At 39.4% G+C, this 17,500-nt stretch overlaps 1 protein-coding gene across 1 annotated transcript in view; it reads right to left on the bottom strand.

Moving 5' to 3' along the window:
- Positions 1-17,500, bottom strand: part of chm (CHM Rab escort protein) — a 92,404-nt gene that overhangs the window by 51,927 nt on the left and 22,977 nt on the right. Inside the window, exons 3-4 of the mRNA XM_053648342.1 lie at positions 12,060-12,132; positions 11,834-11,964 (exon numbers count right to left, since the gene is read on the bottom strand). Of these exons, the coding sequence (XP_053504317.1) occupies positions 11,834-11,964; positions 12,060-12,132 (204 nt within the window). The remainder of the gene's footprint in view (positions 1-11,833; positions 11,965-12,059; positions 12,133-17,500) is intronic.

Below are 17,500 nucleotides of genomic sequence, written 5' to 3'. Positions count from 1 at the left end.
AAACAGGATAACGCTACCCCAGAGGTAACTTCAAGAAGCAGAGAAGTTTGTGGAGAAAGTACTCCAATGCGATCCTGTGCAATACTTTGCTTGGTGCATGTATTTCCCCAAGTGCAGCGGGAACGAGCCATCAAGATGCAGGTCATGATCGACGACCAGCGCAACCGCTCACTGGCCAAAGGAGGGTTCTTTCGTCTCTTTGGAGTCCAGAGTAACCCCGCTCCATATTTGATGAGAACATGTGCTGGTTCCATAGAGATGTCTGGAAGAAAAGCAGTCAGCTTTCAAATAGAGATGCTGGATGGTAAAACGTGTCTTGATCTCCCACCACTAATAGAGTGTAACAAGATAGTGAGCAGCAGATCTGAAATTCCCACTCCAGAGGTCACTCTTGCTTATCCACACTTAAAAACTGTGGCATAGTTCATCCCGAAGCCAGATCCTGATGCTCAGATCTTAATATTGATGGGAAGAGACATGACCCTTTGCACAATGGTTGGATTTAGGCTGGGTGATTGTAGGTGATGTCTGCATTGACAAAGCACATAGGCTGACGGTGAGTGTCTTTAAAACTAACATCCTGGAGAATGGCCGCCCATCTCTTCTCACTCCATGCCAGAGCCACATCAAAGTGAAAGAGAAATTGTGCCATGGCGGGGAGAACAAGTCTGTCGTTTTCCCCCTTTCGTTCAATCACGCTACTCATTGCATGCAAGTCAAAGATGAACTTGGGCTCAAGGTATTTGAGAGAACCAAAAACGTTAACATGCCATGTCCTTTGTGGAGGAGATCTTCTTGAAGATCATGCAAACAGCGTTTCACCAAAATGAACTAAAAAACTGGGCGACTCCTTTGCCATTCAGGTCACCCAGACCATTATTCCCAAATAATTGGGAACAAGCTTTGTCTCGCCTTGGTTCTTTACAACACACGTTGAGTAGAAACCCCGATATGAAGGAACAGTTTTCTGCCTTTCCTTTTTGGAAAGGGCGCCACCTATCCATGAGGATGAAGAATGTTGGTACTTACCCATCCTCGGAGTGTATCATCGGCAAAAACCAGGACAGATATGGGTGGTATTTGATTCCAGAGCGCAACACCAAGGTATTTCTCTGAACAATGTGCTCCTCTCAGGCCCTGACCTAAACAACTCCCTTTTAGGCATGCTGCTACGGTTCAGGAAAGATCTTGTTACGATTACGGCGGACATCCAAAGGATCAAGACGCTCATATACTGGCTCTTGAACAGAGTTTGGCTTGCTGTTTATCTATATTCACGCTTGGGAAAGCAAACATTTAGGGAGAACAGTATACAAGGGACAGTTGGAACAGGGAATATTATGCAGGAAGACATAGCCAAAAATGCACTGAAAAACCATGCTTGCTGCAAACAAGCTGTTATTTTAGAGCAATATGTTCTGGAGAGCATTAAATTTGATGAACACAAGACCAGTACACAATGAATCATCAAAAAAATTTAACAGTTTGCCCAGAGATGATGGGCAATAAAAAATTTATGTAAAATTCATCCAAGATGGAGCCAGTGCTCCGACTACCCTTTATCTTTTTTTTAAGCATATTTTTCTCCTCACCACAGCTACTATAAGTTATGACAGAAATACTCTATTTCTATTGGTTTACAACCCACTCCCTTATTGCCATTTTTAATACGGATCCATGCTGTGGATGAGTATTGTGGATAACGAGCCAGCATCAAGAACAGGCTGAGGGCTCGCGGACAAGATGCTCCCCTGACTAGCATCCTATTAGCCAATGTCCAGTCTCTGTAGAACAAGCCTGATGACCTCAGGGTCAAGTTTCAGAGGGACATACAGTATCTCACAAAAGTGAGCACACCCCTCAAATTTTTGTAAATATTTGATTATATATTTTCATGTGACAACACTAAAGAAATTACACTTTGCTACAATGTAAAGTAGTGAGAGTACAGCTTGTATAACAGTGTAAATTTGCTGTCCCCTCAAAATAACAACACAGCCATTAGCCATTAATGTCTAAACCACTGGCAACAAAAGTGAGTACACCCCTAAGTGAAAATGTCCAAATTGGGCCCAATTAGCCATTTTCCCTCCCTGGTGTCATGTGACTTGTTAGTGTTACAAGGTCTCAGGTGTGAATGGGGAGCAGGTGTGTTAAATTTGGTGTCATCGCTCTCACACTCCCTCATACTAGTCACTGAAAGTTCAACATGGCACCTCATGGCAAAGAACTCTGAGGATCTGAAAAAAGAATTGTTGCTCTACATCAGGGGTGTCCAAACTTTTTGCAAAGAGGGCCAGATTTGGTGAGGTGAAAATGTGTGGGGGCCGACCATTCAGCCTGACATTCTTTGAATCATTAACATTAAATGCAAATGAACTACTTCATGAAATTTTTATTGCAAATGGCATGCTTTTCATTTCTTCACACAGAACACAAATAAATCTGAACAAGTTTTTACCAAAATCACTCAGCCTTTCATATTTGAAGGAAAAAAAAACTTTGGGGAAGATTAAACATATTTATATTCATTTGAAACATTACATATTATTCACTATTAAATGCTCACTGTAAACTTCTAAATTCAAAACATGTGAACAGGAAAATAACACCAACAGTTATCTTATTCAGAAGTACAAAACATCGAGGGCTGTATGAATCCTTGCATCACTCGTTCTTTCGTTTTTCAATTGACCATCAAAAATCAAAAATATGCTATTTGATTTCGAATCAGATATCAAAAACGAAAAAGGTTGTGTTTTTCATTATTTCAATTTTAGACTCGGATCAAAAATACAAAATGGAAAAATGGGCTGCCGGACCGAATTTGATTTTAATATTTAATTTGTCGGGTTTACGAGACCCAGTTTGATTGTCAATTCAAAAACAAAAGAACAAATGATACACGGATTAAAAAGACTCGGCGCATATTCAAAACTGTGGTTTTGATCATCACAAAAAAAAATCAATACATTAAGATTTTAGAATTTATTCACCCTAGAAGACTAAACAAATAACTTTCCTGCACTAATGTGAAGGGTGATACTGAGATCTCAACTGCAGTAAATAGGCCAGGTCTGGCTTAAAAACTGTGGTTTTGATGCGCAAGATGTCAAGTAGGTGAGAGTCACTTAGTCTCGTCCTCACCCGGTTCTAGTTAATGTTCATAACCGAGAATGTCTTCTCGCACAAGTATGTTGAGCCAAACAAGCTCAGCATTTTCTTAGCAAATGTTCGAATCTCTTGGAACCTGCCTTTATCCACGCTGTCATGCTACCCTCACTGTCAACTTTCCTTTTTTTTAAGTTACAGTCACCATTTTAGTAATGTGCTGGAAAGGTTCACACAAGGGTCACGCAGGGAGAGTGCAGCCAAAGGGCTACTGCCATCTTCTGGTGAAATATAAAATAGCTTTTTTGTACACATGTATTTTATACTGTGGTCGTCCCAGAAGGAAGCCTCTTCTAAAGATGATGCACAAGAAAGCCCGCAAACAGTTTGCTGAAGACAAGCAGACTAAGGACATGGATTACTGGAACCATGTCCTGTGGTCTGATGAGACCAAGATAAACTTATTTGGTTCAGATGGTGTCAAGCGTGTGTGGCGGCAACCAGGTGAGGAGTACAAAGACAAGTGTGTCTTGCCTACAGTCAAGCATGGTGGTGAGAGTATCATGGTCTGGGGCTGCATGAGTGCTGCCAGCACAGGGGAGCTACAGTTCATTGAGGAAACCATGAATGCCAACATGTACTGTGACATACTGAAGCAGAGCATGATCAGTATGCAGTATTCCAGCATGATAACGACCCCAAACACACCTCCAAGACGACCACTACCTTGCTAAAGAAGCTGAGGGTGAAGGTGATGGACTGGCCAAGCATGTCTCCAGACCTAAACCCTATTGAGCATCTGTGGGGCATCCTCAAATGGAAGGTGGAGGAGCACAAGGTCTCTAACATCCACCAGCTCCGTGATGTCGTCAAGGAGGAGTGGAAGAGGACTCCAGTGGCAACCTGTGAAGCTCTGGTGAGCTCCAAGCCTAAGAGGGTTAAGGCAGTGCTGGAAAATAATTGTGGCCACACAAAATATTGACACTTTGGGCCCAATTTGGACATTTTCACTTAGGGGTGTACTCACTTTTGTTGCCAGCAGTTTATACATTAATGGCTGTGTGTTGAGTTATTTTGAGGGGACAGCAAATTTACACTGCTACACAAGCTGTACACTCACTACTTTACATTGTAGCAAAGTGTCATTTCTTCAGTGTTGTCACATGAAAAGATATAATCAAATATTTACAAAAATGTGAGGGGTATACTCACTTTTGTGAGATACTGTTTGGGACTGCAACCTCCTCTGCTTCATTGAGACACTGCTGACCCCAGCGGTACCGGACCACACCATTCAAGTGGGCAGAGTTCTTCTCGGTTTACCACATCGACAAAACAATGGAGTCGGGGAAGTTAAGGGGAGGTGGAGTTTGTCTGATGGTAAACGGCATCTCAGACGCACCTGCTCACCCAACCTAGAGCTCCTGACAATCAAATGTTGCCCTTTCTACCTTCCTTACCTTGGTCATAGTCAGTGCCATTTATATTCCACCTCATGTGGGCACGGACACTGCCTTATGTGAAATACATGAGGCTCTCAAGCAACACCAGAATCATCATCAGGATGCTGTGATCACTGTGGCAGGCGGCATCAGTGCCAATCTCAAACATGCAGTGCCAACCTTCCACCAATGCCTGCCCCACCGGGGCAAAAGGATACTGGACCATTGCTACACTCCATTCAAAAACAGTTAAAAGGCACAATCTCAAGCACCGTTTGGGAAATCGGACCATGCCGCCATCTTCCTCATGCCTAGATACAAACAAAGGCTGAAACAGGAATCTCTGTTTAAGAGGGAGGTCATGCACTGGACAGACCAATCAGTGGCCGATTTGCATGATACTCAGGATGACGTAGACTGGGGCATGTTCAGGCGCAGCTCTGACGACATCAACTTTTTTGCTGAAGTGGTTGTAGGATTAATTGGAAAATTGGTGGATGAAACCATGCACAAAACCATCATCAAACGATTTTGCTAACCAGAAAACATAGGTGGATAAAACCAATACGTCATGGATAAAACCATCCACGACAAATTGAGATCTTGCACCGCTTACTTGGGGCTCGCCACCGGGAACATGGACAAGCTCAAGGCCACATCCAACAATGTGTGCAGAGTGGTGAAAGATGCAAAGCAGCGCTCCAGGAGGAAACAAGAGTCACAGTTCCAACAGGGTGGCTCTAGAAGCCTGTGACAGGAGCTGAGAGCAATAATGAAGTATAAAACACCATTCTCCAGAATAGTGAATGCAGACGCTTCTCTGACAGACAAGCTGAACACATTTTATGCTCGTTTCAAGGCTGCAGCTAAGAGCACTGCAGGACCAGACGGTATCTCAGTTACGCGAGATATTCAACCTCTCAACTGGCATAGTCATTAATCCCCAAATGCTTCAAACAGTCCATTATTGTTCCTGTCCCAAAGAAACTCCAGCATGCCTTACTCAACAACTAATCGCCCAGTAGCCTTCACCTCACTTGTGATGAAGTGCTTTGAAAGGCTGGTCAGAGACTTCATTACTTCTTCATGAACTGACACCCTAGACCCATTATAGTTTGCATACCATCCCAATCGCTCAACCGATGATGTCATCACACAACCTGTGGATAGCAAAGACATGTCGGAAACAGTATCCAGAATGGACACGCATCTGTTGCGTGCTTCATGCCTTGGGACCCAATATGCCAAAGCCATGCTAGTAGTGTGGTAGAAATACAGCATGTTGAATCATTTCATTTGATACGAGGCTCTATTTCAATACATCTGTGTATTGAACAATAAACAATCTTAGGGCTATACACTGCAGCAATTTTGCATGCATTTGCTATGCAAATATTCAATGCAATGACAAATATTAATTCACTCGGACACATGCATTCAAGGGAGCATCTGAGGTAGTACACTGTCAGGTTACGCTAACTGTGACAGATGAAGTTAAGAATAAGAAACATTGAAAAGGAATTTTTCAGTTCTAAAGGTTCTCAACAAGCCATCACCTTGTCATGTCGTACACCAAGAAAATACACTGTTTAGAGCATGACAATTCACCCTCAAGATTTATCCAGTTATGGCTACTATTAGCTCCAGTGTTAGCACAGCTGGTAGGGCAGCCTCCCTTTCAGCTGACAGAAAAATCTACCGATTTATCACACAATAGTTTCAAGATTTCCCTTGGGTTTTTTAATGACCAAACCCACAAGTTTATGCTCTGCAGATTGGTCAGACAGCAGGTGAAATGTTGGCGAGTACATACCCTTTTATTATTGGGGATGTAGTTGTGTTCAGAATGAACCAATTCAATCTCATGTTCCAAAGTAATTATCATACAGCTTTCCGCAATTAAATTATTCTGATCCACCCCAAATAAAGACCAGCTGTTTCTGTAGGATTTTCTTCACTTCTTAGTTTCATCCAACTGCTGAAGCTATGATCCGAAATTTTACAATGTATAAAAATTAAGTGAAAAACATTTTAGGGGAAAATAGGAGGAAGAAGAAAAGAAGAAGGGGAAGAGAAAAAAAAAAAACCTACAATAACCTGCTAACAAAGCTTGATTCAATGCATTGGGAAATGCACGATTGGTGAAGCTGAGGTGTGAGAACAGGTATGTTCATGTGTATCCACTGGTGCCACTCATTATTTAATTCCAGGGACAAAAGCATAGAGTAGAGGCAACAGTTAGCCCTTAACCTACCCACCCACTAATTCCTGGGACAAACTGGCCTGATTTTTAGATATTGGTATGGGAAATGGTCATGGATAGGTCCTGCAGTAGTTAGGAATGGTGGCAAATATGCACAGTGTTGGCTAGGGAGGTGATGCCAGGGTCACTGACATCACCTCCCCAACAGGGAGACAAAGAGGGTGGGGAGAGCTCCACCCGTCCATGAAAGATGTTGATCAGCAATTCCAAACCAATGTTGTGCTATCCCACCCACATTTTTCAGTTATGTCAAGTGCAATTTAGGGCAACATAAGACTCTAACCATCTCAAGGCCTGTTTCTATTGGCCGGACATTCATTGCAATTTTTGCAGGTAGAGTGTGTTGCGGTTGAAACCTAAACATTTGGCATTACCTACAGTGTTGCTTGAAGGTTTGTGAAACCTTTACATCTTTCTAGATATCTAGACAAAAGACATCCCAATTAAACAAATGGGACAAAAATATTATACTTGATTATTTATTGAAGAAAATGATCATATCTATGATCCAATTATCTGTGAGAAGTACAAGTATGTGAATCTCTATGATTGGCAGTTAATCTGAAGGTGAAATTAGAGTCAAATGTTTTCAATCAATTTGATGACGATCAGATGTGAGTCAGCGCCCTGCTTAATTTCGATCCATCAAAGTCTGATCTTCACAACTTGTTTGTGGAAGTGTATCATGGCATGAACAAATGAGATTTCTGTTGATGCTCATCAGGCTGGAAAAGATTACAAAACGATCTCTAAAGAGTTTGGCCTCCACCAATCCACAGTCAGACAGACTGTGTACAGTGGGGGAAATTCAAGACCATTGTGGAATGGTCGACCGACAAAGATCACTCTAAGAGCAAGACATGTATTAGTCCATGAGATCACAAAGTAACACAGGGTAACTTCTAAGCAACTAAAGGCCTCTCACATTGGCTAATGTTAATTTTCATGAGTCCAACATAAGGAGAACACTGAACAACAATGGTGTGCATGGCAGAGATGCAAGGAGCAAGCCACTGCTCTCCAAAAACGAACATCTGTCTTTTTTGCTGTGGACAAGCCAGAATACTGTTGGAAAAATGTTTTGTGCTCAGATGAGAACAAAATAGAACTTTCGGTTTAAATGAGAAGCGTTATGTTTGGAGAAAGTAAAGCACTGAATTCCACTATAAGAACATTATCCCATCAGTGAAACATAGTATCGGTAGTATAATGTTTGAGCATGTATTGCTGCATCTGGGCCAGGACAGCTTGCCACCATCGATGGAACAATGAATTCTGAATTATACCAGCAAATTCTAAATGAAAATGTCAGGACATCTGTCCATGAACTGAATCTCAAGAGAAAGTGGGTCATGCAGCAAGACAATGACCCTAAGCACACAAGTCATTCTAACTAAGAATGGCTAAAAAAGAATAAAGTTAATGTTTTGGAATGCCCATGTCAAAGTCCTGACTTTAATCCAATAGAAATGTTGTGGCAGGACCTGAAGCAAACAGTTCATGTGAGGCAACCCACCAACATCCCACAGCTGAAGCTGTTCTGTACTGAGGAATGGGCTAAAATTCTTCCAAGCCAATGTGCAGGACTGACCAACAGTTACCATAAATGTTTAGTTGCAATTATTGCTGCACAAGAGGGTCACACCAGACACTGAACACAATGGTTCACATAATTTTGCCACTAACAAATATGTAATATTGGACAATTTTCCAATTTTGAATAAATAAATTACCAAGTATAATTGTTTTTCTCTCATTTGTTTAATTGGGTTCTCTTTGTCTACTTTTAGGACTTGTGTGAAAATCTGATGATATTTTAGGTCATATTTATGCAGCTATATAGAAAATTGTAAAGGGTTCACAAACTTTCGAGCACCACTGTATATACTGTACAATGCATGAAATTAAAAGATAAAAAATGTACTATCTAGTTTGTTTTAGAATTTATAGTAAATCTCTTTTTAGTGGCATATTTACAATGATAATTCAATATATAAACCAGTGAAATTCTCTCTCTCTCGTAAATGATTACACCACTATTTCTCACTTACGAGCTCGTGTTAGACAAGGGCTCGATGGTAATTTCTTTTAGGAGCACTTGTGCTCCTAATTAAGAAAATTTAGGAGCACAGTCAAAAATTTAGGAGCACGGTTGAAGTTTAGTTTTTGTTTTGTTTTTTTGGTTTTTAGAGATGGTAATGGTAACACAACATAACACACAAGTAGGCATGAGAAAACTTGAACTTGTCAATTATGACAGAATTTAGGAACATAGTGTGAGCCATGACAAATTAATTTACCTTCTGATAAACTAAATTTAATATTTTCAGTTAATTTTACAGGCTGTATGCAAAAAACAACAACCGTTAACCTGTTCCACCTTGTAAACAAATACAGTAAACCTCAACGTTCAGTCTTTGAAGTCTGCCCCTCTTAAATATATTTAAAGCTACACTATTAGACATTTGCCACCTTCATGGTTCTGGGCTGGAGCCAGTTCTCAAACCGCGCTGTGTATATTGTGTATATATCTGAATAATCTTATATAGGATATGATTGGGTGAGTTCATTTACCTGTCAGATGCAAAGCGCTTTAGTTTAACCCTCTTACCTCATATGGCCGAAAAACCGGCTTGCCTGTCTTTGATCTATTCCCATAAGGACGAAATACCGGCTTGGTTGTCTATGCCAAATCCCCGTAAGGCCGATATAGCGGTTTTACAGTGTAAACGTTATCCCCATAAGGCTGGTATACCAGCATTACTCGGCTATGATTCCGTACTTATTTAATTATTATTTTTTGACCCGGAAGGTTGATGACATCATGACGTCATTACGTTATTACACCAGCATTACGATGAAGCTGATCCAAGTGTGAATATTGGCGTAATAGTAGAAGTGAACTAAAAATGCCAAAGCGAAAAGCTAATCGTGTTCCAGCTAAAGTTACACCTACAGTGAACACAGGTACATCTAAAACAGTGAAAAAAAAGAAAACATACACAGTTACACAGGCGAGAGCGAGGATTCTAGATAGTGACAGCAGTGAAAGTTCAGGCGATGTTGAAATCGAAACCGAAACTGATAGTGACCCAAACTCTCCTGATTCAGACCCTGATCCGTCTTCATCTTCAGCATCAACCAGTGCGACTGACACTGCAGAGGTCTGGAGTCATAACGGGACCATTTCTGTGTATTCGTGAAAACACTACCTGCTGGTCTGATTATCACCAGAAACTTGACTTTTGGCGCTAAAATGCATTTATTTATTTATTTATTATTTACTTGAATTTATTCAAAGGCATTGACCACGCTGATGCTCCTATGGTACTTCTAAATGAGTATAAGGGTTTTAGCGAGCATTTTTCGTAATTTCTCTATTTAAGAATTGTGCTCTAAGTTTAGTAAAAACACTGAACTGTTTCATTTTCAAAGTAATATTACACAAATACATTATTATAAGTTGTTTCAAGGCCTAAAAATGTTAAAATTAAAATGTTGATTTTGGCCCAGGAACTCAGGGTTGGCGTGCTGTTTCTCTGGGGAATATAGGGTTATGGGACATAATACTGTGGGAACTTAGGGGTAAGAGGGTTAATGGTGTTCATTAGGGATGCACCGATCTGGATTTTTACAACCGATACCGATCCAGATACCAATCCTTTTTTTGTTTAAGCTTTAATCAGGAGGTCTGTCATAAACAGTTAAATGTAAGCTCTCTGCTCATGGTCACTGTTAATTGAATTAAAATAACAACAATGAGGAAAAACTGTTGGTTAATTGATAAATAAACAAGCATAAAATATTTATTTTTAAATATTTTAAACAATAAAGAGTCATAATTAAAAGTAGACTAACATAAGCACCATATTAGGAAAAAATGCTAATAGCTTTCTAAGGAGATAGCCTACTAAGCTTAATGTCAAATTGATGTTAAGTGCAACCTTATAGTAATTAAACATCATTTCATTTCTCACTTTATTTATATTTTATGAAGTTATTATAATATCTATTTTTATATTAAATGATTTATTTATAACTAAGCACATTTTCTGTCTTTACATTTTATTAGTTTATCAGTTGTTCCTTTTAAATCGGTTCCCACAGTACAGTGTTGCCATGTCTGCTGTTAATATTGAGTTTTTGGAGGCTTAAATCAGAACATGGAAACTGGAGTTGACTTTTCTGGTAAATCTGGCAACCTGAGTTTAAATGAAGTGAATGCGCTATCTATTAGAGTTGGTGAAGAGAGTGAAGGAGAATGGCAGTGTGCTGTATGTTTACAGATTGAACAGTTGCTACTTTTGATTATGATTGGTGAGGAATTATTTAATAAAGAAGTTTGAATTAAAACCGACCTTGTAGCGTTAACATTTTTAATAATTTGTCTCTACACGAGCAGGTCACAGGTACAGGTCATTTTGAGGGATCAATAAAAGATGGCGGTTTGTGAGATCGGAGAGTTGAGGGAAACAGATGTTGTTCAGTGTTACTCTTTTCATTATAATGGCTTCTCTGCAGTATTTACACACTTGTTCGGTTGACTGAAGTGATGAAAAGCAGTGTGAAAGTAGCTGTTGCACGGTGTAGATGCATTTTGGACTTCCTGTAGTTTTTAGTCCGATTGTATTATACAACTCCGAACAGGTCACTCGTACCGGTGCGCCTAAATATTTTTTCAAAGTTGCACAAAGACCTTTTCAGTCACAAAAATGTGAGTGAATGGTTGCACTGTAGAGCCCTGTACACTACTGTGGTCAAAAACAAAAACTTATGATTTTATAATTAACTACAACTAAAATACAAATATGATCACACACAAGGTTAATTTCAGATATATTGGAAATACTGATACACTGATAATCTGAATAAAGAGTTTTAATAAATTATAACTCATTCAGGAGTTATGACAGAATAAATGATATGAAAGTGTCCACAACTGCATTGGTCAGACGCTAAGGGTGAAGAAATAAATAAAAGTCAGGACATGACAAAACTTGAGACATCAAAACAATACCTGGCATAGGAGAATACTTCCAGATTGGAAATGGAGGAGTCTACAGAGCTGAGAAAAACAACTTCCTCTTCATCCTCAATTTGATCATTCCATCCTTGTTCTGATGTGGTGCTTGGAGTTTGTTGCTGAGCCTAAAGTCAACCAAAACAGCTTATCAAAATCTCAAAACTAACTTGAAACATCAAAATTACCTGAACATGTCTCTGCAAAAGTAAGGAATAAAAACCTTGTACTCCTCAATCCATGAAAGCAGGCCATTGAATGTAAAGCTGGCCCAGTTTCCAGCATAGTAGTTTCTCCTGTAATACATTTAAGACATTTTTGCTCAGATTTGACAGGGAGGGTGGGAAAAGTATTGAATAATGTTCATGCACCGAGGACAATAAAAATTACTTATGTTGAGACTATTTCGGCAGGGTAGAAAAAACTGAGGCCAAGAAATACTAAAGGTTTACAGAAACATGCAAGCAGATCTACTAATAGGAATAAAAGAGTCATACAGATGTACCTCAAAAAATTATATCATGGAAAGGTTATGTTGTAAACTCTCTATTCCCTCAGATATGTGCAAGTATGTTTAGGTTATAGTTTAAATTCTGTCTCATTAACTTTTCTAGACCTGTCTGTTGTGTACGTGCCAGTTAAAATGTCACCATAGGAACTTCCTCTATTCTGTTAAGCGAACCATACCATATATGTTCAGAAACCTGTAAGTTCTTGTATTGCCTGAGATGTTTTTCCACATATGTGGCCAGACAGTTCAACTGCCATATTATTTCCACACATTAGTGCGCCTACCCCGGCTACTTGTACCTCTGTATATGTATATAAACCTCTGTGAAATCTGCATTAAACCAGATGTCTCTCTGAACTGCTCTGGTTGCCAGTGTGTTCATTTAGACTCTCCAGGCCTGCATACTCTCCGTGGTAAACCACATACGCTAGTTTTTCTTTCGAGTAAATGAACCAAGAGGCTGAAAAGGCTGACGGAGGAAAAGGGGATAATAAAAGCTGTTATTTGCTTTATCCCTACAGGTTAATTGTTTTCTGTAATTTAATTTAAAAAGTGGAACTTTCATTTATTCTCAATTCATTACACAAAGTGAAATATTTCAAGCCTTTTTTAAAATCTTGATCAAAGCTTAAAGCTCATGGGAATCAAAAATCCAGTATCTCAAAATATTAGAATAAAGAATTATAATACATAAATGTAGACCTTTTGAAAAGTATGTTACTTTATGCACTCAATACTCGGTCGGGGCTCCTTTTGCACGAATTACTCCATCAGTGCGGTGCGGCAAGGAGGCAATCAGACTGTGGCACTGCTGAGGTGTTATGGAAGCCCAGGTTGCTTTTTTGATGGTGGCCTTCAGCTCATCTGTATTGTTGGGTCTGATGTCTCTCATAGATTCTCCATGGGGTTCAGGTCAGGCGAGTTGGTCAGCCAATCAAGCACAGTAATACCATGGTCAGCAAACCAGTTATTGGTAGTTTTGGCACTGTGGGCAGGTGCCAAGTCCTGCTGGAAAAGCAAATCAGCATCTCTATAAAGCTTGTCAGCAGATGGAAGCTGAAGTGCTCTAAAATTGCCGGGTAGACGGCTGCACTGACTCTCGACTTCAGAAAACACAGTAGACCAACTCCAGCAGAAGACAAATCATCACTGACAGTGGAAAGTTCACACTGGACTTCAAGCAACTTGGATTCTGTGCCTCTCCACTCTTCATCCAGACTCTAGGACCTTGATTTCCAAATAAAATGCAAAATTTACTTGCATCTTCCCCATGATTGTGGTTGTGTGTACTGAACCAGACTGAGAGATTAAACAAATTAACGCCGACACTTGGTGTTCCATTCCGCCGGCGGAATGGAAAACGACTTATCGGACATTTTCAATTAGTATAAACAAATGAATTATTTTATCACCGCAATTCTGTTATAAGATTAGTCAGGACACTGGTGGCTTCCTGTGTGTGCAGTTTCATGACTGGGTGCTTAACTGCTGGTGAGCAGGGGGATGAGAAAGGGGCGGAGTTTGAGCCCCCTTCTGGGCAAACAATTCACACCTTTCCACGAAAACACTGAGACAGAGATAAATCCGAGAGCACAACTAAAGCTTTTTTGATAGTAAAACACCGTATACAACTGCCACTGTAAAATTATAACATTTAAACCAAAGATCGGACTTGTATAAACGTTTACTACCTTACATTACCCACATAGACGAAAATCCAGTTTGCTCACGGTTTTATAAATCATTCACATTTCCATCGGTATAAAGTCAATCAGCTTTACCGAAGAAAACAAACGCAAAGTTCCATATTTAGTCACAAATGTCCTTTTCAAAATGCATTAAGTGTTTTGGTATACCACCCCTCTGGAATTTAGTAATTAGCCATAAACTGAACTGAGACACATTCTAAAAAAGCTAATCTGCTTTGGCTATGCTGAACAACCCACCTCCTAAATTTTAATTGGGCAGTCTAACTTGACTGGCACCCACATGGACCAATTGTAGATACTTCTAGCTTTCAAACAAGCCCAAACTCGACATGATTGACCACTCAGAGGCTGAGAAAATGAAATGTGTATTCAGCACAACTAAACCTTTTACACGCGCAACCATTGGTCTTGAGTTGTATGTCAGTAGCTACAGACCAATCAGCAAAGCGCTACAGGGCCGTGCAGAGAAACTATCAGTAAATGGCAGCTCTGCTCTAGTGGTCTTCCTGCAAAACTTTACACAGCAAGTTTTTGCATGTTTGGCAGTTTTTTCTGATCGCTAGTTTTCTATTGGTTTTCGCTCAGCGTGCGATTTATCGGCGTCTTATAGCAGCGGAGTGCTCCCGAAAAAGCCTGAATGCATCACCGCTTCTGGAGGAGTTATTTCGGAGTGGCTCTTTTTTTTGGAGGAAGACGATGTGGATTGAGTTGAGGAGTATTCCAGCATGGAGTTGGCATGGTCCTTGGCAGGTACGTAAATTATGTTGCTTTCTTTTTTTATGAATTTTGCTTGTAGTATGGAAATGTATTTTTTTTTACATGCAATATGAAATTCTTGAGTTTTGCATGCAACACGGCAGAAATATTTCCACATGCAACACGGCAGTGTTTGTTTTCTAAATGCAATAAGGGGCGGCCGTGGATCAGATGGTAGAGCGGGTTGTCCACTAATCGTAGGGTTGGCGGTTCGATTCCCGGCACACATGACTCCACATACCAGAGTGTCCTTGGGCAAGACACTGAACCCCAAGTTGCTCCCGATGGCAAGTTAGCACCTTGCATGGCAGCTCTGCTACCACTGGTCTGTGTGAGTGTGTGGATGAGTGTGTGTGTGTGAGAATGGGACACAGTGTAAAGTGCTTATAGATAAAAGTGCTATACAAGTGTGCCATTTAACACGGCAGTATTTGTCTTCTATATGCAACACAGCACTGCATTTTTTATAATAATAAAAAGCAGCAAATGCACCAGCATGGGTTATATAGAATATATTATACATAATATGTAGAATTATTATTATAATATAAAAGCCATTTTATCAAAGCCAATCATGCCATTTGGAGACGTTTGGTGCCATTTGGAGAGGTTATTTTGTGCCTTTTTTTTAATTTTTTTTTTTAAATGTTTGCTATTTCTAGAAGTCTGCCATTTTTAAAGGCTTAGTGCCATTTTTATAAGCTTTGTGCCATTTAGAGAGGTTTTATGTCATTTAGAGACGTTTGGTGCCATTTGGAGAGGTTTTTACCTGTGTTTGGATAACCTTACACACAATTTTAGTGGTTAGAGAAAACTTCCTCATATTTTGTATGTTCATGGAGAAGTACTTGGGGCATCTTTGAGACCAGGAATGGGGTTGATATTGACATTTGCTGTGAAGATATAACATTTGTGTTAAAAGTAAACAATTTTTTTTTTTTAATTGAAAAAAAAAAATTCTGAATATATAGTGTCTACTTTCATATAAGCCATTAACCACTACTGTGGTGTGTGACATCACAAAACAAATCAATGCTGAACACAGGTACCCCCAAAACAGACAAAAATGCCATTTTTTGGCTACTTGGAAAAGTACTTTTAATGGCTCAGGAAACCATTGCAGGTGTTTTGAGTTAATTAGCTGATTAGAGCTCTTCTCAGGTCGACATTTCTGTATTATAAATTCTTTTTTCATATTTTGAGATAGTGGATTTTTGATTTCCATGAGCTGTAAGCCATAATCATCTAAATTAAAACAAAAAAAGGCTTGAAATATTTCACTTTGTGTGAAATGAAGCTAGAACATATGAAAGTTCCACTTTTTGAATTAAATTAAGGGAAAAAAAAAATTTACTTTTCACCAATATTCTAATTTTTTGAGATGCACCTGTATATTTCATATAAACAAATGAGCATTTTCAAAATATATTTGCTTTAATGAATAGTCAATCTGGGGTGGTTTCAATATAAATACTGCACCTGCAGTATGATTTACAGTTTGAAAGCAAATCAGAGGATGCCAATTGCATGTGAAAATTAATATGACTGATGGCCCAATATGACAACAAGAAGCCCATTTTCCCACCATTTTAAGAATAAAAAATATATTTAATCATTAAGGATGACATTATATCTCAAAATACTTAATGTTTTGTAATTCTGACAACATTTGCACAGTAAAGTTTGTTAAAAAGAACCCCGAATATGGACATGTAGGCCTTAACATGCAGTAATTGCCCTCTCCTACTAAAATGCGTTGGTAGAAACACATGAAATATGTTAATTACTTACAAAATCCTTAATATTAATACATATTTGAACCTACAGAGGCTGCCATTACATGACATGTGCAGTGCACTCAGAGTCGATGACGTAAAATGGTTGCACTTGAGCACTCAGAAAAATTAGCTACTAGCCCCCGCAGCAGGAAAAGAATGCCACTGTGCTGCTTTTGGCTGTAGTTTTTTAGTTCTTATATGCTGTTATACAGGGGATATCTGTAAATATTATCAAAAAAGTAAGTATCTTGTGCATTTTTACCCAAAGTAAAATTAAATCTGGTCTTGAACCTTTTGGAGTACATGCATGGTTTCTTTTGAAAGGTGTACTAAATATTTTTACATAATTGAACTGTTTGGATTTTTGCCAGCATAACAGCACTGCTTTTGTCGGGATGTTATAGACCAGCGGATTACTACATTTATATTTATTCATTTAGCAGACACTTTTATCAAAAGCGACTTACAAATGAGAAAATACAAGCAAATACAAATGAGAAAATACAAGCAAAAATTACTATGAGGTGAGCTGCCCCCGTTTCGTAAGTGTTTATATATCGGTGGCCTGACAGAGACATTGATTGTAGCTGCTGTTGTGATTGCATCTCAAAACGTTTAATATCAATCGAATAACAAGAATCTTAGCTTTCCAAAGATGTGTACCTTCATACACACAGAAGCTGTGTAGATAGCACAGATTTCGCTCATAACACAGCAGCTGTGTAGATCCGATGTACAATGGGACCCGTAATTCCATTGTATTACGGATTACATACGCTTCTGTGAGGACAGCATTGTACCCACAAAGGTAGTCCACTGTTTTTCAAACAACAAGCCACGGATCCATTAAAGCCCTCCTAAACAGGAAAAAGAGAGCATTCATGGCAGGAGACAATGAGGAGGTCAGGTC

The sequence above is a fragment of the Ictalurus furcatus genome, chromosome 18, assembly GCF_023375685.1.
Source record: "Ictalurus furcatus strain D&B chromosome 18, Billie_1.0, whole genome shotgun sequence".
In the NCBI taxonomy this organism is placed as follows: Eukaryota; Metazoa; Chordata; class Actinopteri; order Siluriformes; family Ictaluridae; genus Ictalurus; species Ictalurus furcatus.
This window is presented reverse-complemented; position numbering and strand designations above follow the sequence as displayed.